This window comes from Primulina tabacum, chromosome 12 (genome assembly GCF_025594145.1).
Source record: "Primulina tabacum isolate GXHZ01 chromosome 12, ASM2559414v2, whole genome shotgun sequence".
NCBI classification, from domain to species: Eukaryota; Viridiplantae; Streptophyta; class Magnoliopsida; order Lamiales; family Gesneriaceae; genus Primulina; species Primulina tabacum.
The window spans coordinates 3,398,619-3,424,033 of record NC_134561.1 but is presented as its reverse complement, the minus strand read 5'-3'; the positions used below and the strand labels follow the sequence as shown (position 1 = coordinate 3,424,033).

At 38.2% G+C, this 25,415-nt stretch overlaps 2 protein-coding genes across 2 annotated transcripts; one reads left to right on the top strand and one right to left on the bottom strand.

Annotated features, from left to right (window-relative positions):
• Positions 1-2,231: 2,231 nt before the first annotated feature.
• LOC142521336 (uncharacterized) lies at positions 2,232-9,720 on the top strand. Its single transcript, XM_075624554.1, has 6 exons — positions 2,232-3,018; positions 3,163-3,414; positions 3,576-3,896; positions 7,565-7,817; positions 8,151-8,831; positions 9,033-9,720. Exons 1-6 carry the CDS (start codon positions 2,232-2,234, stop codon positions 9,718-9,720), a joined length of 2,982 nt encoding a protein of 993 aa, XP_075480669.1.
• Positions 9,721-12,782: 3,062 nt separating this feature from the next.
• On the bottom strand, positions 12,783-16,685 carry LOC142521456 (uncharacterized). Its single transcript, XM_075624657.1, has 6 exons — positions 16,373-16,685; positions 16,192-16,282; positions 14,823-14,896; positions 14,220-14,744; positions 13,687-13,758; positions 12,783-13,183 (listed from the first exon to the last, which is right to left on the bottom strand). Exons 1-6 carry the CDS (start codon positions 16,523-16,525, stop codon positions 13,061-13,063), a joined length of 1,038 nt encoding a protein of 345 aa, XP_075480772.1. The 5' UTR covers positions 16,526-16,685; the 3' UTR covers positions 12,783-13,060.
• Between the last annotated feature and the right edge of the window lie 8,730 nt (positions 16,686-25,415).

Genomic DNA, 25,415 nt, shown 5'->3' with positions numbered 1-25,415 from the left:
GCATAGCTATATTTTCTTCGACCCCTGAATTCCATCTATATTTAATGAATAACATAATATGTTCATCCACTAAACATATGTCGTGTAATTCAAGGCTATACAGAGCTTGAGTATATTTCTTCCTCTTCTCTGTATCTTGACTGTTAAAAAAATCTACCCCTATAAATTGTGCTTTAAATAGGGTAGCCATTTTTCCAGCTATCTCACTAAGAGATTCTCCAGCTAGGACTGACTCTTTGGTTTCTAATGAAGTTATGTCCCAAGCAATTTTAACTGATCCCATAAGACTCGTTTCTAGGAGTTTAATGAATCCTTCTCTGTTGAGATCAAGTGTTCCTTCGGCGATTCTCATAGCAGATGTCCAGTCGTCTATGATATCTTCTCTGTTTTTGTAATCAAGTAAATCAAGGTTAAGCATAACCCCATAAGGATATATAGGTTCTAAAACAGTTTTCCCATATGGAGATTTATGCATGTTGTTTTATTGTGCATGTTGATTTCCCCATAAGGTTAAGCATCTCGAAATTTATGCATGTAGTTTTATTTTGCTCGATATGCCCCCACTTGCTGAGTATTCCCAAATACTCACCCCCGTTACAACCTTCCCAGATAAGCTTGAAGAAGAACTTTAGGAGGAAGAATCTTAGAAATTCTGGGGATGGTGAATGCTCAAGAATTTAGATTAAGTTTAGAGTTTATTATGTTATTCAGTTTTACGTTTCCGCATTAAACTCTGTTGTTTTGAGAATTCGGTTTTGTAAAGACAATGGTTATTATCGTTTAAATTATGATTTATAAATTGGTTTCGGTTTACACTATACTACAAAGGCTTGTTGTTTCGATTGTGTGATTGTTAAACAACGACGGTGTCAATCCCGAGTCTCGGGGCGTGACATTTAAGTGGTATCAGAGCCGCCAGGTTCATAATCTGGTTTGGAAAAATGAGAAAAATTTTTATAAAAAACAATTTTCTGTGGGATTTTTGAGTAAGGCCAATGCTATCCCCTCCGAAAAAGCCCAACGAGTGGAAATCGCGAAATTCCTTCGTTTGGGCCTCCGAAACGTCGTTTTTGCCGTTTTAGGAAATATTCGTAGACACTATAACTTATCATAGGAAATTCCGAATTCGATTACGTCAATTGTTCTGGAATCCTCTCGACATATGCTTCGAACCCATGTGTCTATTTCCAAACTTTCCATTTTTGGAAAAAAAATATATTTCTATATATTTCGAAAATTTCATGTATATTACATATTGCCCCTTGTTCTATATTCTCTCTTTCCGATTCTGAGCGTTTCCATTTTTGATTTTAGGAAATGGCTCCACGATCTCCCAGACGATTCCGTACTCGTGCCCAGGCTGCTATCCATCTGAAGCAGCTTGCCCTTGATTATCAGTCGCGCTAGCTGAAGCGACTTAGAGCCCGACTAGGCGAGGCGAGAGGAGGCGAGAGGTCGAGACCCTAGCCGCTAAAAAAGAAGAGATTCGCGTTCAGTGGAACAAGTCGATCTATCAGGGAGAGTTGGTCAAAGGAGACAACATGGACCTGAGGGAGGTCATAGAGCAGAGCTTGTACCAAGAGGGAAAGCTGCGAGAGGATATGGATCGATATCGTAAGGAATTGGAGGAGGAGAGGCAGCAGAATGCCAGAGGCAAGAGGAGACTGGAAAATTCATGCGAGGCTATGAGCAGCCTTGTGAAGGTGACCCACGGTCTGACCTAACAGGTGGAAACTCTGAAGGACCAGGCCAAGCAGAAGAAACAGTACCATCTGCAGTATCACCAGCATTGGAATGACGAGATGGATGTGGCCGATGCGGAGATACAGGGACTTAAGGCACAGGTGGCACAGCTCACGGAAGAGAACGCCCAGCTCACCCATATGGTGGAGATACTTCAAGAGGAAGAGCCAGAAGAAGAACCGGAAGAGGAGGAGCCGATATAGATAGATGAGCCTATAGCAGCAGTTGGGGATGGAGAGATAGACGACTAGAGTGCCTTGGTGACCTTTCTTTAGTACTAGGAGTTTATTTTCCCATTGTTGCTATATTATTTCAGTCATTACGATTTGTTTTCATTCAGTACTATTTGTTTCCATTCAGTATTCCTCTAAATTCAAAAATTAATAAAGTTATGTTTGTCTATTAATTTCAGTTGTTCCAGCATAACTTATTCATTCAAACCTATCGTTATGAACAACAAATTCTTAAAAACGTTTAAATTGTAGGAAATGGCCGGTAGACCTCCAAGGCAAAACCGCAACCCTCGCTACGCTAACAACAACAATGCCAACGAAGGAGGTAATGGACCACCACATGGGTTCAGCCTTAACCAAGCAGACCTAATGGCTATAGCCACGATCGTGGCGACGACACTGGAAGGGTTAGTAAACCCAAACGCCAATCAGCCACCACCACCTCCACCACAGCACGGAGTTAAGTTCCACTACGAATCACTTCGCAAGAACAGGTATCCAACCTTAAGTGGAGCTGCCGGCCCTGAAGTTAGCCAGAGCTGGCTGAAAAGCGTGGAGACTCGGCTGCGACTGTTGGAAGTCCTGGAGGCACTGAAAGCGGACGTGATAGTGCCTTTCCTGGAGGATAAAGCAGGCAAGTGGTGGGAAGCAATCTCGCCAGCCATGACAGCTGCAGGACTAATCACGTGGCAGCGTTTTAGAGAAGCTTTTCTGAAACAGTATTATCCAGCCGAGGTCAGACTTCAGAAAATGAGTGAGTTTGAAAATTTTAGTCAAGCTCCAGATATGTCAGTTGTGGAATACACCTCTCAGTTCAATGCCCTTGGATCATATGCTCCGGCAATCATGACGGATGAAGTGCTGAAATTGCACCGCTTTAAAAAAAGGGTTGAACAGCAGGATCCAATCAGCTCTAGCAGTCTACCAACCTGCCAACTTTTCACTGACATTTGTCGAAGAGAAGGGGAAAATAGGAACAAGCGACCCCTTAGCGGCCAATATTCTCAGGAAAAACCAATGTTCAAGAGGCTCAATCAGTCAGGTGGACCTCCCTCAGGGCAATCCCCCGTCACTAACTATCAATGACTCAAGCCATGTCCAACTTGTGGCTTCAGACACGCCGGAAAATGCCGAAGGGCCAGCGGTGTATGCTTTGGATGTGGAAAATTGGGCCACATAATTGCAGAGTGTCCTACCGCCGCCAACCGACCAGCAGGGCCGAACAGAGGAACTGGGCCAAATGCGGGAGCAGGCCCTAGTAAACCAAAGGAGGACAAACCTAACGCCATAGTCTTTGCCATGACTCAGGAAGAGGCAGACGACGCCAATGAAGTCGTGTCAGGTACCATACTTATTCAGCAAGTGTCTGCTTATGCATTATTTGAGTGTGGTGCTACCCATTCCTTTATGTCTAAAAGATTTGCTAAGAAGCAAGGATGTAAGCCCGAGAATTTAACTGAGCCCTTTCGGATAGCCACACATACAAGTAGGGTCGTTGAAACTCACGAAATTTATAGAGATTGTAAAATCAGTGTCAATAATTGGACTTTAGCGCCGACTTGATACAGTTGATCATGGTCGACTTCGACATCATCTAAGGGATGGATTGGTTAGCAAGAAACAACGCAATAGTAGATTGTAAGAGAAAGAGAGTCAAACTCCGAACCCCAGATCAGGAAGAAGTCGTGTTCCAAGGTAAATCCAAGGGACGGAAATCGCTGCTCTCCGCATCTAAATCTTGGAAAGTCATGAAATCCGGAGAAGACATCTACCTAGCAATGGTCAGTGAAATAAAGGAAGAAGTCGAGCTGAAACTGGAGGACATCCCGATAGTGAGAGAGTTCCCAGACGTTTTTCCAGAAGAACTCTCGGGGATAGTCCCGAACCGCGAAGTGGAGTTCGAGATCAATCTGGTTTCCGGTGCTGCACCGATCTCTAAAGCACCTTACAGAATGGCACCAGCCAAACTCAAGGAGCTAAAAGAACAAATCCAAGAATTGCTAGATAAGAGGCAAATTCGACCGAGCGTGTCCCCGTGGGGAGCTCCAGTACTCTTCGTGAAGAAGAAAGACGGGAGTATGAGATTGTGCATCAATTATAGAGAACTGAACAAGATCACAATCAAGAATAGGTACCCTCTACCCCGGATAGACGATTTGTTTGATCAGCTTAAAGGCGCCGCCGTCTTTTCTAAACTGGATCTGAGGACATGTTACCACCTGTTGCTTATTTTCATTACCGCAAGTGTACGGTGTCGAGTTTTAGTACTGGTTTGAGTACAGATATCGATACCACGAGGAGTAATTATTTAAAACTGTATATTAATTACCATAATTGACATAGTTCAACTTTATTTAGAGAATTCAAATAGATAGTTGAAAATCAATTCAAAACAAATAACGAATCAAAGAATTCTTAGCACGCAGTAGAAGTTCAATTAGTAGATCAATCTAGATATATGATTTCGTCTGGTCTCCCCTATGCTAAATTAAAATTGACTAACATATTATTAAATCGCATCATGTTTACTAACCAAAAACTCGCAATTTCCTATTCCATTTTTCAAGTGATAAATAGAACTGTATTACCTATTATTTATTTTAATATGTCTATTCAAAATCACGTAACACGTAATAAATGCAAACAAGGTTCTCTTATGGATTCGTCAGAGTATACGTCTTTTGCACGTTATAAACGTCTAACGATGTGATTTCCACTGTCCTAATTTCAATCCCCTCTCTCGAGTGTTAGATCTTAATTATTTGATCAATCGAATTATGGCCAGTGATTCAAAAGCATTAACGACAAAAAATCACAAATAAACACGATGAATTAATTCAATGAAAATTCAAAACGTCAATAACATAGGTTCAACAAAGACTACGTCAATCTCTAGAAAATAAATTAGTTCATACTTGAATTTAAATTAATACAAAACCTGTTTGTAATCATTAAAAACGTAAAAGTAAAGAACCAAATTAGAAACGTGTTGAGGAAAGATGAAAGCGCGTCTCCGTGTCCAGATTTAGCGTCTTCTATCTCCATTTTTCGCGTTCCGTCTTCCGTGCTCTTACTTTTGCCCTCCTTTCTCGAGTGATATGTCGGCTGCTCTTCAAAGATTTCGACCCCTTTTTTAAGCCCACGACGAAACCTATTTAATTCTGAATATCGTACCGCGTGCATATGCGCGACCAAGACTCGCGCATATGCGCGCCTCTTTTTGTGCCGAGCTCCTTCTCCTCAAGCGCACATGCGCGCCTCTTTTTGTGCCGAGCTCCTTCTCCTCAAGCGCACATGCGCGCCCTTGCTCCACGCATATGCGCGGAGTCTTCTATTTTGAGCATCGGGAATTTCTTCAAGCGCGCATATGCGCGCCTTGTCCAGCGCATATGCGCGAGGTTCTCTTGTCTTGCCTTATGTATCACGCGCATATGCGCGCCCTGAGTGGCACATATTGTGGGGACCCGGACGCTAATTCATTTCTTAATCGTCTGTGGGAATAATTAAATCAATTATAATAAACAGGGTCTAAAATTTATTTTTTTTATACAAGTATCAAGTGCGGAACGTAATGGAATTCATTCGAATATATACATCGAAACAAAGTACAAGTCTTGTACCATATACAGTCACTTAAAACTAAGGTTTAACAACTACAATTCAAGTGTTCAAACCCTATCTATAATCCAAGTCCGTAGTCTCCACTCTAATCACGATCTCTCTCTTCATCTCCTCGACCATGATCCTGTCCCACCTGTTGTCATGCACACATACAAACACGACAACAGCCGGATAACTCCGGTGAGAAATATATCCCAGTATAAATCAACGATACATGCAATCATATAATCAATATAAAGCATGAAACAGATATCAGTAATATGTATCAAATCTGAAAACAAATTCAATATAAAACTGTCAATCAGACTCGTGACTCTACTTCTCAGACTAGACTCATTCCTAGTCTACGGATCCCGATTTCCAGACGTTGGCATTCCATATCGAATATCAGTAATAGAAGAAACTCCGATTCTATTCAACATCGATATAACCAAACATCCGGTGTCTTGACCTATTCGTCACAGACTTTGGCATCTCCTCCCAATCACTATTCGGTGACAATGTGCAATGGGTCAGTGACGATTCCATCACTATCAGACCCGTTTGTCACAAGACCAATCGTCTAATACATGCTTTCTATAAATCAATAGAACAAGCAACTCAATCTAAATCAATGCACACAATAACAATAAGTATGTAGTTTAGGGAAACTCAAGTATTTCACACTCGAGTCATTCTCCTGGTTCGGCATTGACTTATATCTTTCTTTAATAGCAGTTCTGACGACGTTCAAGTATGGAATTCGAAGTCTGTCAATACTTAATCTGGCAATGACAATATCAAGAAGTATAATATCAATATACTGCTCAAATCAATACCAAATCTGATCAATCTGAATCTAACTCAAAATCAATGGCATAACGGAACAATCTGAATATCCTTGTCAATACAATATCAACAGATATCAATTACCACAACTCATAATCGATAACGGTACAAATCTGATATCACATCTCAATCAAATCAACTCAGAAAATCATAACAATTTCATACGGTATCCGTTCTTCAATCCGGTTTCGATTATACGATGTCTAACATGTCAAGAACATTATCATAATTTCAAGACATATCAAAACTTAATAAAACTTACGTCTTGCATGCTGAAGAAACGTGTCTTATTCTCTTGAACTTTGGTCGGCGCTCGGGCGGTTATGTACTGCTCGGGCGCAGAGTGTTCTGTCCAACTCTTTTCTTATTACACATTGGCGCTCGGGCGGTCACAGACTACCGCTCGGGCGCCGCATCTTCTGCCCAAAACATGTTCTTGTTGAACATTGGCGCTCGGGCGGTCACAGACTACCGCTCGGGCGCCAATAGTTCTGTCCAAAAATTGCACCCTTCCTATGCTTTGGCCAATCGAGTCTCGGAATAGCCCGTCTATAATTATATCAATTCAAAATCAATAATTTTAGATTAATAGAATGCAAATCTCGGGCATTACACATATGCGTGGGTCTCACTGCCTTCAGTGCTTGGTTTGCTCACATTTCTTCTCCTAAGCGCCATTTTAGTTCATTTTCACGCCTCTGTAGTAACCTTACCTGGATTCCTGCAATCACACCAAAAATAACAAAAACGCATAATTCTGCCCAAGAAAACTAACAATCTAAATGCATTATAAGGGTAATTTAAGTGCACAAATTGCACTTATCACCATTAGTTGAAGGTCAGGGCTGAAGATATCCCCAAAACAGCCTTTCGAACCAGATATGGACATTATGAATTCATAGTGATGCCTTTTGGTCTGATCAACGCACCGGCAGCATTCATGGATCTGATGAACAGAGTATTCAAGCCATTCCTGGATCAGTTCATAGTGGTATTCATCGACGATATCCTCGTCTATTCTCCTGACGAGGTGAGCCATGAAGAGCACCTTCACCTTGCTCTGCAAACCTTAAGAGAGAATAAGCTCTATGTTAAGTTTAGCAAGTGTGAATTCTGGCTAAGGAGCGTGTCATTTCTAGGACACGTGATATCGAAAGAAGGAGTGTCAGTGGATCCAAGGAAAGTAGAGGCAATTACTGAGTGGCCGAGACCTAAGAACGCCACCGACATCAGAAGCTTAATTGGATTGGCAGGTTACTACCGGAAGTTCGTCGAACGGTTTTCCTCGATAGCCGTGCCACTGACGAAGCTCACACAGAAGAATTCTAAATTCATCTGGAGTGAGGATTGCGAGAAGAGTTTCCTGACATTGAAAGAGAAACTCGCGTCCACGTAAGTGTTGATCCTGCCCGCAGAGAATAAAGATTTCACTATTTACAGTGACGCCTCTAAGGAAGGTCTAGGATGCGTACTAATGCAAGAAGGAAGAGTGATCGCCTACGCATCAAGGCACTTGAAACCGCACGAGCAGAACTACCCTACTCATGATCTGGAACTAGCAGCGGTTGTCTTCGCCTTAAAGATTTGGAGACACTACCTCTATGGTACTAAATGTGAAATCTTCACAGACCATCAGAGCCTCAAGTACTTGTTCACCCAAAAGGAGCTGAATATGAGGCAAAGACGATGGATCGAACTTCTGAAGGACTATGACTTGACCATAAGCTACCATCCGGGTAAAGCAAACAAAGTGGCTGATGCGCTAAGTCGGAAGGGCCCAGGCAAGGTAACTCTAGCTTCCCTCTCGGCCCAGCCATATCTGCAAGAGACCGTCAAGTTAAACCAAGATCGAGACCCGGTACTGACCAAACTTAAGGAGCAAGTAAGAGAAGGGAAGTCTCAGGATCATCAGATTGATGACAAGGGAATCTTATGGATGAAAAGAAGACCGTGTTTGCCCGACAGTGACAACCTTCGCCAAGAGATAATGGCAGAGGCGCACAAGTCAAAATTCTCAGTCCATCAAGGCAGTACGAAAATGTACAGGGATATCAAGAGTAATTTCTGGTGGAATGGCATGAAAAGAGATGTAGCTGAATTCGTCTCCAGATGTCAGGTATGCCAGCAGGTCAAAGCAGAACACCAGCGACCTGGAGGATTACTACAACCTCTGGAAATCCCCGAGTGGAAATGGGAGCATATTTCCATGGATTTTTTGGTAGGATTGCAAAAGTCTAGGCAAAGCCACGACGGTATATGGGTGATCGTAGACAGACTCACGAAGACCGCACACTTCCTATCCGTCCGCATGAATTACAATCTCGACAAGTTGGCTTCACTGTACATGGACAACATTGTGAGGCTGCATGGAGTGCCAGTGAGCATCTTATCTGATAGAGATCCAAGGTTTGTCTCGCGCTTTTGGAAGAGCTTTCAAGAGGCCATGGGGACGAAAGTAACCCTAAGTACGGCCTAACATCCTCAAACCGATGGACAAACTGAGAAGACCATACAAACCTTAGAAGATATGCTGTGAGCATGCACCCTGAAATTTAGTAGCAACTGGAGCACTCATCTACCCTTAATTGAGTTTGCTTACAACCACAGCTATCACAACAACATTGGAATGGCACCATACGAAGCCCTTTATGGAAGGGAATGTCAATCACCACTTTATTGGGACGAAGTTGGAGAGAAGGCCGTGGCGGGACCTGAGCTAGTGCAGATGACCGTGGACAAGGTTAAAATCATTCAGGAACAGCTCAAGGCAGCTCAAGATCGACAGAAGAGCTGGGCAGATCTTAAAAGAAGGCCTGTAGAGTTCAACGTGGGCGAGAAGGCTTATGTGAAAGTCTCGCCTATGAGAGGGGTTGTCCGATTCTGTAAGGCCGGGAAACTGAACCCTCGATATGTTGGACCATTCGAAATCTTGGAAAAGGTGGGCACCCTAGCATGCAGACTGGCACTGCCACCAAGCATGTCAAGAATCCACAACGTGTTCCATGTGTCCCAACTGAGAAGGTACATTCCAAACCCGAGTCACGTGTTGGAGGTAGAACCACTCTTGATCGAAGGAAACTTGGGAGAAGAACTGAAATACGAAGAGGTCCCCATCAGAATTGTGGACACTAAGGAACAAGTCCTTAGACGACGTATCATTCCCTACGTGACCACAGAGCGAGAAGCAACTTGGGAAGTTGAAGAGAAGAGGCGAAAGGAATATCCCTACCTATTTGGAGATCAAGCCAACTCCAGTTCTGAGGACGAAATTTCTCATAAGAACGAAGGGATGTAAGAACCGATTTTTTTTCAAGGAAGTAATTAATAAGTTGTAAGGAAATTTGTAGAATTTGATTTTTTGTATAAAATAATATTAATAAGATATACACCTTGGGAAATTAATTGTTGGAAATAGTTTTGCCAAGTCAATAATAATACACCAAGGCATGCATATTTTCGAATTTTTGGGGGGAGATATTGCAAGATTTGGGAGATATCATGCAAGGTTTAGGAGAATGATTGCATGGACATGGACAATTTCGAAATTTTGAGAATTTTGCCTAATATTTGATAGCATACAAGCTTGAGCCAAAGAAGGGAAATAAATCCTTTTCTCCCTTGCACCATATTTCGAACCAATCTCAAGAGTGGGAATCAAGGATTTAAATCTCACGAATTAGGAAGATAGATCATCAGCAATGGCAAGAAAATTGGAGTCAAATATTGTGAGATTTGAGGCAAATTTGGGCATGATTTAGCCACCATAATTAGCTACATTCCCCTCCCCTATAAATACCACATCAAAGCCTAGCACTCCCTACACAAAATTTTCGAAATCCCTAGCTGCAATTCTTGAAAATTCCAGCAGCTATCCTAGCCGAAACCCTGCTGAAAAATCATCCAAAGTTAGCCGGGATCGTGAGCCGAAGCTCTGCTCGAACGAGGAACGAGAAGTGATTCAATCCAGAGCCATTCGCCTACATTTTTAGCATTCCAAAACTACGGTAAGTGGGCTTGTTTGTAAAATTAAAATCTCGGTTTTATGCATATGTGATTTTTGGTTTTGGTTTAAAAACACGGTCGAGTACTATCCTGCTTCTATTCCTTTCGTGTATTGGTCATACGGTTTTAAGCACTGTGAGGAGTCGACTGTATATGGGTGGGAATCCCAACCAAGACGTACCCTTACGCGGTGGGGGATATAACCGCTATACGGCCTCGTCCCCTTAGAGGAGTAAAAATTAGGGACTGACGTCATTAAACCATAGAAAGTATATGAGTCGCAGTGCTTGATAAATATTATGCATGTGTTATGAAGTATGTATGCAAGTCATGAAAATCTCGAAATTTATGCATGTTGTTTTATTGTGCTCGATATGCCCCCACTTACAGAGTATTCCCAAATACTCACCCCCCTTACAAGCTTCCAAGATAAGCTTGAAGAAGAACTTGAGGAGGAAGAATCTGAGCAATTCTGGGGATGATGAATGCTCAAGAATTTAGATTAAGTTTAGATTTTATTATGTTATTCAGTTTTACGTTTCCGCATTAAACTCTGTTGTTTTTGAGATTTAGGTTTTGTAAAGACAATGATTATTATCGTTTAAATTATGATTTATAAACTGGTTTCGGTTTACACTGTACTACAAAGGCTTGTTGTTTCGATTGTATGATTGTTAAATAACGCCGATGTCAATCCCGAATCTCGGGGCTTGAGACTTGTGACTAATAAATTAATTCATGCAACAAAATTAGTTTAAAAAATAAATAAATAAATAAAGGTAAAAACTTGTGTGAAACGGTCTCATGGGTCGTATTTTGTGAGACGGATCTCTTATTTGGATCATCTATGAATAAGTATTACTTTTATGCTAAGAGAATATCGGTAGAATTGACATGTCTCACAGATAAAGATTCATTAGATCGTCTCAGAAGAGACCTACTCATAAATAAATAAATGCATCATTTTTCACATCTATTAATAAATTTATTGTCCATGTGTGGATTTATCTGATCAAGTTAGGAAATTAATGTTAAAAAAATGTGGAGGAAAAAAAATCTAATGTGAAAGTATCATTATTGTTTGTTTTGATTCAATTCGAGTTTTAGTTATTGGTGCTAAAATATAGAAAATTCAGAAACTTTGATGGAGAGAAAAGAATATTTTTTAAAACCGAATGTTTGTCGTTTTATCAAAAATTATAGCTGATAAGAACGGTATAACTCAAATATTTTCAATCGTACAACAACTCAAGCATCACATTTCGATTGTTCAACTAGCAAGGACAATTATTACACCACAACAATTTTTCTATCGATAATTACTCTATTTGCAACCAACGATGATCGAACTCGTGATCAGAGGAGTTTCTATTATAGGTTAATGCGTGAAAATTTAAATAGATTAGTTATATTGATTGTTGTGTAGAAGCTAACTATAAATATAAATCAAATATAAAATTTTGTGCTTATCATAAATAAAAATTAAATCGTTTAATTGATCGACTACATATAATCATTAAGTGAGTTATATATATATATATATATATATATATATATATATATATATATATATAAATCGAGTTTAGCTTTTTTGTATAATTATTGGTGAGGTTATTATTTAAAAATAATAATATTAATAATACTAGAGATAAATAAGTTGAGATTAAATTAAGGATTAAAATAATATGTATATCATAACAGTCGATTTTTCATCAATGCACTTTTTACCATTAAATTTAACCTCCTATACTAAAATACATATGATGTCGAAATCCTAAGAGCATATTACACAGAAAATCTCCAGGAATAGAGAATCATATTTTCGGTCTTAGGTATAACTCGACTGAAAGGACACCCATTGATTTTGAAACATTAACAATGTGTTCCAAGAGAAAAATACAATATGAAACTGATTACAAAGACGATAAGATTAATCAAAATATGATGTTATATATATCATGCCTATTTTAAATGTCATATACCATGTCAAATAAATGAATATATAAACAATAAAACATTTTAGACCACATCATATAAGTCATAAGATTCACACAAATCACATTAACGACATAAATATGAATAAAACAAGATTTATGTGTTATGGCGGTATTTAGCTAAACTGTAACATACATATACCAATCAAATATTCCAAAGATCAACATGAACTTTCAATGTTATCATCTCGACCTATACCATTTAAAATATTCAAAAGACCGTAATAAAACGCTCGACTGACATGGATATTTATTCAATCAATTTCCTCAACATTTAATCTCGAACCTCTTGGAGATTATAGAGGATTTAATCTTTAGTTCACAGGTGGCATCATTTTCTAGTCAAAAACAAAACCAAACCAAAAAAAAAAGGCAAAATAGTATTACCATCATTTTCGTCGTTCATACACGATTCCAAGTACCATTTTGATAGGCTTACATTTCCAAAACACTATGGTCTGAATACAAACAGTGTAAGAAATTTACACATGAAACTACACAAGAATGTGATCAAAAGTGCATATTATCTAGTTTAAGTTATACATACAGAAATTAAAAGCATCACCCTAATGAACACTAGCAAGTTATAGGATCACAGAATTATAAATATATTTTACCAGGCTGGACTTCCAAAAGAGTTCAAACTACCTGAGGAGATTGAGACGACTTCAATTTAGGAACTAAGAATGAGGATGTGAACAGTTTTGGAGAATCGAGGATGGTAATGATGTCGACTTCGTTGCTCTTTGAACTACTGCTTCCCTACGCAAACCATTTCGAACACAATATAAGCTTATGGATTGAATTCCTAAAGGTAAGTCAAAATTTTCATACTAGTATGATAAGAAATATTAACTTTCTACGCCGTACTCTAACTAGTTTGAAATTAAGGTTTCCTACGGGGGATATAGAGGTGATATATGATGCTCCTTTAACTAATAAAAAGACACCTATTTGATAATTTAACTTATAAAAATATGATAAATGCAAAATCTCCAGAGTACACACTACGTTGTCTCCCCATTTGCCATTATCATGATGCGCAACAAAAAATCAGCAGTAGTTTCACAGCATTGAGTAGGCTGTTGATTTTTTTACCAATTCAATGCAGACCAAGAACGTGAGCTGTGGGAGGTGGAAGGTAATATCCTAGGTCTCGAGTGCTTGTCATTCCACGGTTTTAATAATAGTACAGATGAAATATAAACTACTTTCCAATGAATCTTCAGGGGTGAAAATTAAGATATTAAGGAAGAAGGAGGGACCTTAGCATTAAGTTGTTTTCGTGGAGCCTTTCCTCCTGTTGACTTATGAGCTGCTGGTTTGGTACGAGTCATCTGCAAACATTCAATGTACAGGCTTACCTATAAGGACTTGGAGCTAATTGGCACAAACTGAAAACTTATTTAATTGCAGTATAATACTATAATGTTGGTTACAAGCTAGCAAAGAAGTCAAGGCATGGACCCCACTAACTTGTCCAATTATACAAGAAACACAGCCTTCAAAAGGCAAACTATATGGAGTTGAACAGTTGCAGCCAGCTGAATTTTAACTTTAAGAAATAAAATCCTCCTTTCAATTGATACTGACTCAAACACTTGGGTCTCAACTCATGGGTTTTTCTGATTATGTTCCTATCAGACTATACATAGTTAATGTGATATGCTGCATGCAAACATTGCAATGAAACAACTAGGCATGATGTGTGGTGAAAGCAAACTAAAACCCTAATATAACACCCTGCACATAATAGGGTACCATGATTTTTGTACTACAGCGTCTTCAAAGAACCCACCTTTTTTTCAAAAGCGAGTGCATGATCTGATTCTTGTTTCAGTGTTGCAGCCCCCCTTATATTATTGTTGCTTGTCTTGGCTCCCATGTCGGTTGCCCTCAATCCTGCCGTACATTTGTTCAATATGGGTGTCGCAGATTGCGAACTGGACTTCAGTACTGCAATTTCCTTCAAAAGTCTGGAGATTACTTGATTCTTTTGGGATAATTCAGACTTCGTCTTGGAAAAGTCGGTTCTTAGCTTTTCATTTGAAAGTTGTAACGCATCTGCTCTGTTTACCATCACTTGCACCATTTCATTTGCATGGTCAGCTTCAACACACTTCTTCCTAAATTTTGTATCCAATTGACTCTCCATGTTTTTATACTGGTTCCACAAAAAATTCTTCTCTGCCAACAGAGCAGAAATCTCAGAGATCTTTTCAGACTTAAATTTCTCGAATTCAGTTTTCACTCTACTAACTTCTTCTCGAAGTGCCTTGTTTTTCTGCTCTTGTCCTTTACAACTCATATCATTTGATATATCCTGCAAAATACATGTCAAAACTTAGAAATTGACAAATCAATCTGAATCCCACCAAACATATAATGATACTCAACATACTTTTGGCTTGGAGCATTGATGGGAAAGATAGTCAAACAGTTCTTTAAAGTCAGCCAATTCATCTTCAACATCCTCTGCATTTCACAGAAACAACTATACAAAGTTAAATCCAGTGTCCAGTCTCACATAACCTAGAAACCTGACAAACAAGAAATAACTTATCATCCAATCAAAAGTTCATGCTGCATTAGCACTGCTACTTAAACTATGAGGTAAACTACATGGAACCTGCTCAAACATAAACTGATATATGGTTTCAAACTTAACTTCAGTTCCAAGTTTTCTGTGCGGGGACTCTGAAGAAAATACTTACATAATGCTTGCGGCGGCAGTTTGCCAAGAGTGTTGGTGCTAAAGTAAGTTGAATTGAATTATAAAAGATCAAAGTTGTCTGGGCCAGAAAGAAGAAAACAGATGCACAAAGAAAGCTAAAGATACCACAAATAGTGCATTCTAGATTATCCTGTAGCACAATACAGATCAGAAACTTTGCATGTTAATGGAATAAAATTCATGGCTAAGGAATAGAGGGATGCAATTGCTTCTTAAACATTTTAAGTCAACAATTTGAATCAGTTATTGCTCAAGATTGCATCTTCTATTCTGTTCACTGATATTGGAGAAAGAAAATAGAATAAAAAATACCCAAAAATAATATTATTTCTCAGGCAATCATTGAAGCACAGAGATAAGTAGCAAAAACAGGTTGAATTAAACTAAAACTCCTACTATAATTGAAAAACGGCTGATTCTGGGGTGGTTTTTTATGTTGGGTGCTAGTTTTGTCAACCACATTCTCATGAATAGAAAAGCATATTCTCATCAATAGAAAAGCATATTGTTTCGTAGTGTGTGCCCCAAAGGGGATGTGTTCATTATGTCATAGCTTGGAATTAATCTAAACCTTCTACTATATAGGAAACATGGCCAACAGTAGGGACTTTACGTTAGGTGCTAATTTTATCAACCACATTCTTCTCAACAGAAAAGCAAGCTGTTCCATAGTGTTAGCGTCAAAGTGGATTTGTTCATTATGTCACAATTTGGCTGGATAACTGACATAAGGCACTACACCAAAGCATCTAGGAGGTGCAAACAGGCTAATATATTCAACTCCAATCCAAATTTCATCAAGTGAATTACATAAAAGAAAATTAATTATTCGCAATTGAAATGGATTCCAGACGAGCCCTAGATCTTAATTAAACATAGAATTACAACCCTAACCCCAAATCCTATACCAATGCAATCCATGCTACTGAACAATGGGTCATAACTCTTTCCAAAGAATCCGACACAAACAAATAACTCACTGAAAAATGTAAAATTAAGGGAAAAATAAACGCTAAAACAGAGAAATAAATCCAACCATATCTATGCTTGTAGTTGAAAGCCTCCCTCTCTTTAAAACCAAGCAAAAATTCAGCTCCAGTAGACTTCACCTTCTGCTCCATCTTGAGCTGCACATGAGAAATCCCAATCGTGAATACCCCCAAAACCCTAAATCAACCCCCCAAACCAAAATCAGAAGGAAAAAAAAAAACAAGAACCTTATATATCACGTCGAGCAAATATTTGATTCTGTCTTCAAGAACATTCCTATCTTTGTGCAAATTCTGAGACAACTTGACCAAAGCGTTGAAAACATTATCCCATTTTTGCTCGCGGTCGGAAGATTCGCCGGCAGATTTCCGTTTCGCCATTGCAGAGATCGAAGAACAAATAATAATATCAAATAGTTACGAAAATAACTACAAAATCGCAGCGTCGGACTAAGGATTCGGGGATTTTCGGGAGCAATACGTCGAGAGAGAAAACAGAGAGGGCGTGGGAGTGAACGTTTGGCGGAGTGAAAGCCCCCAACGGTCGAAATTTCGATTTTATGAGTGGATATGGCACGAGGATGTCACGTGCACCCATAAGTTTCAAAGTCATGTTTATATATATTTTCGATCGAGCACGTACAATGCGTGTGAATACGGTACGATCGAGCACATACGATCAAGTCGAATTGATTTTACTCGAGCTTGACTCAATCGAGTATTCATTATAAAGTTCGAGCTCGAAAATCTAGATTTATATTATATTTTAATTCTAAATAAATAATATATATATATAAATAATCGAGTGGCTCGTGAGCTACTCGATTAGATATATGTAAATTTCGAGATTGACTCGATTAATTACTCGAGCTATTTGAACTCGATTTGAACTCAGTCAAACCGAACTCGAATCGAACTTTGGTCGAGTCGTTCACGAGTAGCTTTTGAGAATTAATTTATTTTCAAGTTTTAGTTTTTAACAATTTACACATACATTACTCACTAATCTATATTTTGAATGAATCAAAACAAAATTGTTCCGTATTAAAAAAAACAACAAATTAAATATGGTGTTATCTTCGTCCATCTTCGGGAATTTTCCATGATATATATACATTCCCACAATATGAAAAATCCATATACTAACTGTTAGAGTAGATGTCTTGTAAGCCAACTGTTGGTTGGAGAATTCATTGACTCAAGTGTAATAAACAATCTTTATTTTAATATAATTTACTTTTTAATGGTTTCGTTTTACTTTATCTGTATACTCATGCAATCAACATAGATAAAGTCCTTGATTATGCTTTAATACAAATGAATCGTAATTCGATGTTGAAACTCATTTGTAAATACTGCATATTCTAAATTTGTTTCTAGTCGATTCAGCCGCCTAAAATAAGGATAAATGCCGCTTAAGCTCGAGACTAGCATCTGTGATGTTGTGTAATGCGTTTCTTGATAAGGGCATAGAGATGTCCAAACATGCAGATGGGTAGTCATATGATGATTATACCGAACAACCCTCCCTCAGACTTTCCAAGTGGTTATCATTCATCGAGAGGATAAGTCCGTGGTTATGATTGTACATCATTAGTCCTTAAGACCCGGGGACAACACTGAGGCTCTATATGCTAGGGCTGTGCTTTGACTCGTTTACCGGGTCCAGGAGAGTCTTCAGGTGGCCAGGTTGGATACAGTTGCGACACATGTAGGATTCAGTGCATTGTAGTCGGGAATTCACCGCTCACCTACGGGTGTGGATATCCTATGTGATCTGATGAAATTATAGTGCGTGGAATCTCTGGCCAGAGTATGAGATGTACGTTAGAGAATGAGCTCTCCAATAGTACATGCGATGCCACTATTTATATGTATCACATAGTTATCGAATTATTATACAACCCTCGTTGAACCAGTGGTTGCAGATTCGATCGGGATATATGAGATGAAGGGACCGTACTATACGCTAATCATAATCGACTGGTTCTTGCAGGCACTATCAGTGATACCTAGGGAATCATGGGGCGATGATACTAGACACTCTTACCATGATTCGATGGGTTTAATCAGAAATATGATTTCTGATATTCTCATGATCAATTGTTGATATATAGAATGGGGCAAATAAGGGTAAGCTCGAATAAATGATTTTGTCCTGAATCACAAAGAGTTGTGAACCCACGGCTAGCTATATCCCTGAACAATTGAGGGTCACACAAGCACTGGATCGTTTGTTCCCGTTGGGATAAAAAATTCAAGGAGTTGAATTTATATTATGACATAGTAAATTCAAGCAGTTAAATTTATGATAATTAAATTTTGAGAAAATAAATTCAAGTAGTTGAATTTATAAGATAGTAAATTCAAGAAGTTGAATTTATGAATTTATAAAATTTGGGAGAATAAATTCAAGGAGTTGAATTTATAAAATTTGAGAATTTAATTTATTGAACTCAAAAGTTGGGGTTTATTAAATATAAAATTTTGGAGGTGATATACTCAAGGAGTTGAATTTATAATTTAAATAATAAATTCAAATGTTGAATTTATAATTTATTTAATTTATTAAGCTCAAAAGTTGAGTTTATTAAATATTAAATTAAAATTGGTGGGAAGTATGTTTAATGGGCTTGTAGGAGTATAAGTCCAACATACTAAATAATGAAAATTCTTAATGGACTTTGATTAATTAATTAAACTAGTTAGACTAACTCAATTAATTAATCAAGCCCATTAATGTTAATTATGTGAATTAGGTCATGGCTTAATTATAAAAGGTAATAATCAAGCCATAACCCTAGCCTCCATCATAGTGATTTTCGAAAAATCACTCTCCCCCTCCTCTCCAAATTTCGGCCACTTCTCTTTGGGAAAAGTTTGAGCCGTTTCTCAAACTTTGATCTCCAACGTAAAATCTATTCTAATTTTTCTAGTGCAAATTAGAATATGAACAAATTATCTAGTCGTGGACCTAATTAGAAGAATAAAGAAAGGAGTTCATGATGAAAATTCGTAGGGATTCATCAAGAGCTATCTCCGCTAACCCCGGAATAGTTGGAGCCTAGTGATCTATTAAACAAATGTATAATGATTTACTTCCTATGAATGTTTAATTGTAAAAACCATATGAGTGTCCAAAAGGATCTTGAAAGTCAAGATCTAAAATTTTTTAAAACTTCCGTTGTATTTGGGTGCGTAGAAAATCGAGATCCTACACTATCCACGTATCTGGTCGTGGTTATCTAGTGAAACCTAACTATTTATCAATGAGTATGTCTTCTATGAAACGATTTCGCGGATCTATATGAGTCGATCAGGTTGACACGTACAATGAAAAGTAGTATTTTTATATTTAAAAAAATATTTTCATTAGTTGGGTTGAGTCACAAAATTTTTAAGAGTACAAGTAATATAATGCACCAGAGTGTGAGCATTTTAATGAGTTGTCTTGATCATTTTAGTGGCACAGATGTGGTAATGTGCTTAAATCTAACATCTATATTGCCTCAAAGAGGAGATTATGAGGATGACTGGTTTCCGACAAGGGTTTTTCTATCCATTTAGATAGTCCCACGGCAAAACTCAGAATTTCGGCGGAGAAGATTCACTCTTGGCCTAGGAATACATGACTGGTTGTCTGGTAACCGCGAGCTTCATAAAGCATATAATTGGTTCTCTCCTAATCCAATGACTTATTTGGAAAATTCCTCTCAAACGATCGTCAACCGTATGTCCAGGATAAGACGTGTTATTTGCAATCAGTGTAATGAATTGTTTGAGCATTTGCTTTTCTCGTGTGAGAAAACTCGAGAAGTGTGGAATAAAAGTGAGAGATTGCTTGGGTTTGAAAAAATTAATGGGATCAGATCATGCTTTGCTTCCTTCTTTCAGAAGTGTGTAACGAAGATATTATCTTTTCCCGTACCAAACCAGCTTTTGCATATAAATAGTGGTTGCAAGATGAAAGTTACCCGTGATCAGTTTCTGGCTCATATTATTGGGAAAACATAGATGTTACAAAGATGTGACTTCCACTGACATATTTGATGTGAACTACGTGGAACTCTCACGATTTTGGCTATATTATTAGGGGATCTCATGACGACCGTCTACTAAGGTTCGACTTTGATGAGTTGGGGTCAACACGTGAAGAGAAAGATGATCATATTATTGGGTCTTTCTCAAACGTGAGACAAAATTACGTGAGGGTTGCAATTTGGCTCTACTTTTTGGAAATTGTGATTGTTAGATATTATTCGATATCATAATTTAGCAATTGGATTTTGCGTATTCACTAACAAAATTGGATTTCCCGTTTTCATCAGAATATGGTGAAAATTTCAAAATAGTGGAAGGAAATTCTTAAAAACAATAGTTTATATTTTATGTCTTATAAAATATTTTAAAATAGTAACGTTTATTCTATTCCATTTCCATTTCAGTATATTTAAGATGTCTTCGTGAAATCTTTTATCTGTGATACTCGATTAAAACAAGCTAAACGAACCTAACTACCAAGACGGCAACTATCCCTCACCGGAGTTATCCGGCTGTTGTCGTGTTTGTATGTGTGCATGACAACAGGTGGGACAGGTTCAGGGTCGAGGAGATGAAGAGAGATCGTGATTAGAGTGGAGACTACGGACTTTGATTAGAGATAGGGTTTAAACACTTGATTTGTAGTCGTTAAACCTTAATTTGAATGAGTGTATATAGTACAAGACTTGTACTTTAATACTGACATGTATATTAGAATGTATTCCATTACGTTCCGCATTTAATACTGTATTTTAAAAAGAAAAAAAAAATTAGACCATGTTTATTATAATTGATTAAGTTGTCCCAATGATGATTAAGAATATGACTAGCGTCCGGGTGTGGCGCCCCAAACCTCGCCACGTAATCATACAACATGTGACGTCATATGCATAAAAATTTTCTTTTCCACGACGTAATAATATAATGCATATACGACAAAATAGTGCAATCACCACACTATCTACGTCAATGCAGCACAAACGGTATAATAAATACACACATACAACTCAAGTAAGACAATAAGCTATATTGTCTCTATCTACTATCAACTACAGGACTGTTTGACTAGACACACCTAGTCCTTCACCACTATCCTGACTAACAGCATAGTCCTGTAACATGTCCAACAGAAACAGCCCCCAAAGGGTGAGCATATACAACAATCATCATCGCAATACATAACAGTTATATTAACAACATAAGATATAACTGAAATGATAACAGAAATACCTCCTTTGCCGTTTCTGGACAATCAGCCATCAACTACCTCAACAACATCACACTGCAACAATAACATCGACGATACGTCGCACCCCAACTCCGACGACAGAAATATCGTCGAACGAACAACAGCATCGACGATACGTCGCACCCCAGCACCGGTGACAGCAATATCGTCGAACGAATAACATCAACGATACGTCGCACCCCAACTCCGGCGACAGCAATATCGTTGAACGAACAACATCAACGAGACGTCTCCCAACAACGATAGTCAACAATATCCACAATAATAAACAACAACAAATATAATATCAAATCACCCATATCCAGTGATTTACCATCGTTCAACACAATAGTATTCATCAATACTAAACAATAATAACATATGCTCGTACGTCGACACGTACCTTATAATCGAGTATATAAATAATCTGGCTATTTCTTTGATCCCGAGGCTTGTGATGTATCTAAATAATTCAACAACAATTATCAGATCATTGTCACCGTATCAACATAATCATAACAGCCTCGATAGCCCAACAACAATTAATTCAACAAATATAAAACTCGATTATAAATTATTAGTCGCTCAATAATTTAATATTCTGGTGTATTTAATTCACAATACTACCATCAAATACACCCTAATTAATTTAACATCAAATAATAGGCTATTTTACAACATCCGTCAAATTGCGAAAACTTTATAACAACGTGTAGCCTATACTTCGTAGACTCCGAATATATAATCAGAATTAATAACAGTTGAAAAATAACTCACCAATTTCAATTCAACGACTAAAAATCCCTAATTATAATAATTTAGGAATAGTTCAAAACAACAACACAATAATCTTCTCTACTTCGTTAAGATCGTACACTATTCAACAATCTACAATTTCAGTATGATTTAACAATTTATCGGATTTATTCCAGAAATCGACGAATTTCAAACATCAACAAAACTATAAGATTTATACCTCAAATCGAAGACCTCGTGTCAACGATCCCAGAACTGAAGTCGGTTCGTCGATTGGATAAACAGATAAGTCGCAAGATCGAAAAGAAAATTAAAATGATATATCTCTCTTCACTGCCTCACCTCTGTCGATATTCTTTGTTGAATTCGGTGGAATTCATAACCCGAGTCCATGTAATTTTCTTTTTTTTTTAAAATTTTTTTTAATTTTTTTAATATTATATTATATTATATTAATAATATAATATAATATAATATAATATTTAACATTTTAACACCGATATATCTCTTTGGACCAGTCAAACGACCAAATTTTTCAAAACTCAAAACATGGAACTTCTATATCTTTCAATGTTCTATGTTCTATCCAAATTTCAAATCATTTGGACTTCATATGACCAAGATATCACATATTTCTATCGTTAAAAAATCATTAAATATTTAGTAATCTCACATTACTAAATCCATAACTTGTGATATTTACTTCAGGCATTACATTTCTACCCCCCTTAAATGAATTTCGACCCCGAAATTAAGTAAAAGCAATAATAACATGCGTAAATAAAGATACGTCATACCATCAGAATAAGTAGGGGTAGAGCTCCCTCATATGCCGCTCTGTCTCCCAAGTGGCCTCTTCGACACCTCTATGCTCCCACTGAACCTTCACCATCGGTACAATCTTACTACGAAGCTTCCGCTCAGATCGATCCAAAATACAAACTGGTCTCTCAACATAAGACACGTCAGGATCTAACTGAACATCAGAAATATCCAACACATGTGAAGGATCCGGCTCATAGTTCCGCAACATCGACACATGGAACACATCATGAATACCAGATAAAGATGGAGGTAGAGCAAATCGATAGGCCAAAGTGCCTATCCGCTGTAATATCTCATATGGGCCAACATACCTCGGTGCCAACTTTCCTTTTATGCCAAATCGCACTGTACCACGAGAAGGAGAAACTTTCAAAAATACTCGATCGCCCTGCTAAAACTCTAAAGGTCTTCGTCTTTTATTTGCATAGGCGGTCTGTCTATCTTGCGCTGCTTTTAATCGTTGTTGTATCAACTTTACTTTCTGTTCCATCTCATGAATCATATCAGAACCGGTAACTATAACTCAATCAACATCATCCCAGTATAACGGAGATCTACAACGTCTCCCATACAATGCCTCAAATGGAGCCATCTGAATACTACTCTGATAACTATTGTTATACGCAAACTCTACCAATGAAATAGATGATTGCCAAACAGATTTAAAATCCAGAACATAAGCACGCAACATATCCTCCAGCGTCTGAATAGTACGCTCAGTCTGACTATCTGTCTTGGGATGATAAGCTGTACTCAATCTCAACTCTGTCCCCATCGCAGTCTGCAATCCTTCCCAAAATGAGAAGTAAATCGAGGATCTCTATCAGATATAATAGACACTGAAATTCCATGCAATCGTAAAATCTCTCGTATATACAACTGTGTCATCGTCAAGTACGTACTACTCATGCTATAGGGTATAAAATGTGCAACTTTTGTCAATCGATCAACGATCATCCAAATAGCATCAATAGTTCTAGTGCTTCTTGGCAAATGAGTCACAAAATCCATCGATATGTGCTCCCATTTCCAAGTCTGTACTTCTAAACTCCTCAATTCACCTCCCGGCATTTTACTCTCAGCTTTGATTTGTTGACAATTGAGACATCGACGTACAAAATCAATCACATCACGTTTCATTCCTTTCTACCAAAACTGAGAGCGTAGATCCTTATACATCTTCTTACCACCAGGGTGGATAGAATATCGACTACAATGTGCACGCCGCAACAGACCCTGACGCAACTCAGATATATCAGGAACTACCCATCTATCATTCATCCTCAAACTGCCATCATCAGCCACTCTAAAACGAGTATCTTGTTTCTGAGAAACTAACTTCCTCCATCGCTGAACTCTCTCATCTGTCATCTGTGCATCACGAATACAACCATATATATCAGGTTCAGCTAATAAGGTAGATACCTGGATAGGAATCGTCGAGATATCAAAATCATATCCCAAGGAACAACAAGACATCATCATAGCTGATAAATGACTCACATCCTCTGCAGTACAACTCACTTTACGGCTCAATGCATCAGCTGTAAGATTGGCTCGACCAGGATGATATTCAATCTCACAATCATAATCCTTTAGCAAATCTAGCCATCGTCTCTGTCTCATATTCAACTCTGTCTGTGTAAACAGAAATCTCAAGCTCTTATGATCAGTATAAATCGTAAACGAAGTACCATACAAATAGTGTCGCCATATCTTCAAGGCAAAGATAATGGCTGCCAACTCCAAGTCATGCACAGGGTACCTTGTTTCGTGTGGTTTCAGCTGTCTCGAGGCATATGCCACAACATGTCGATCCTACATCAAAACACATCCTAAACCATGTAATGATGCATCAGTATAAACAACAAACCTCTCGTTTTCTGTAGGAATTGATAACACCGGTGCATTCGTCAGTCGGTGCTTCAACTCCTGAAAACTCCTCTCACATGCTTCAGACCACTGAAATCGCACACTTTTCTGGGTCAACTGTGTCAAAGGTCTAGCAGTCTTTGAAAATCCCTCGATAAATCGACGATAATAGCCTGCTAAACCCAAGCAACTACGGATCTCTGGTACAGATATAGGTGCAGGCCACTGTAACACGGCTTCGACCTTCGTTGGATCAACTGAAATCCCATCTCTTGATATAACATGACCCAAGAAGACCACTCGATCCAACCAAAACTCACACTTACTGAGTTTGGCATACAACTGTCTATCTCGCAACACCTGTAACACTGAACGCAAGTGCCCTGCATGCTCAGCCTCACTCCTGAAATATATCAATATATCATCAATGAACACAATAACAAACCGATCGAGATAAGGCTGAAATACCATATTCATCAAACTCATGAACACAGCTGGAGCATTCGTCAATCCAAACGGCATAACTAAAAACTCATAATGCCCATATCT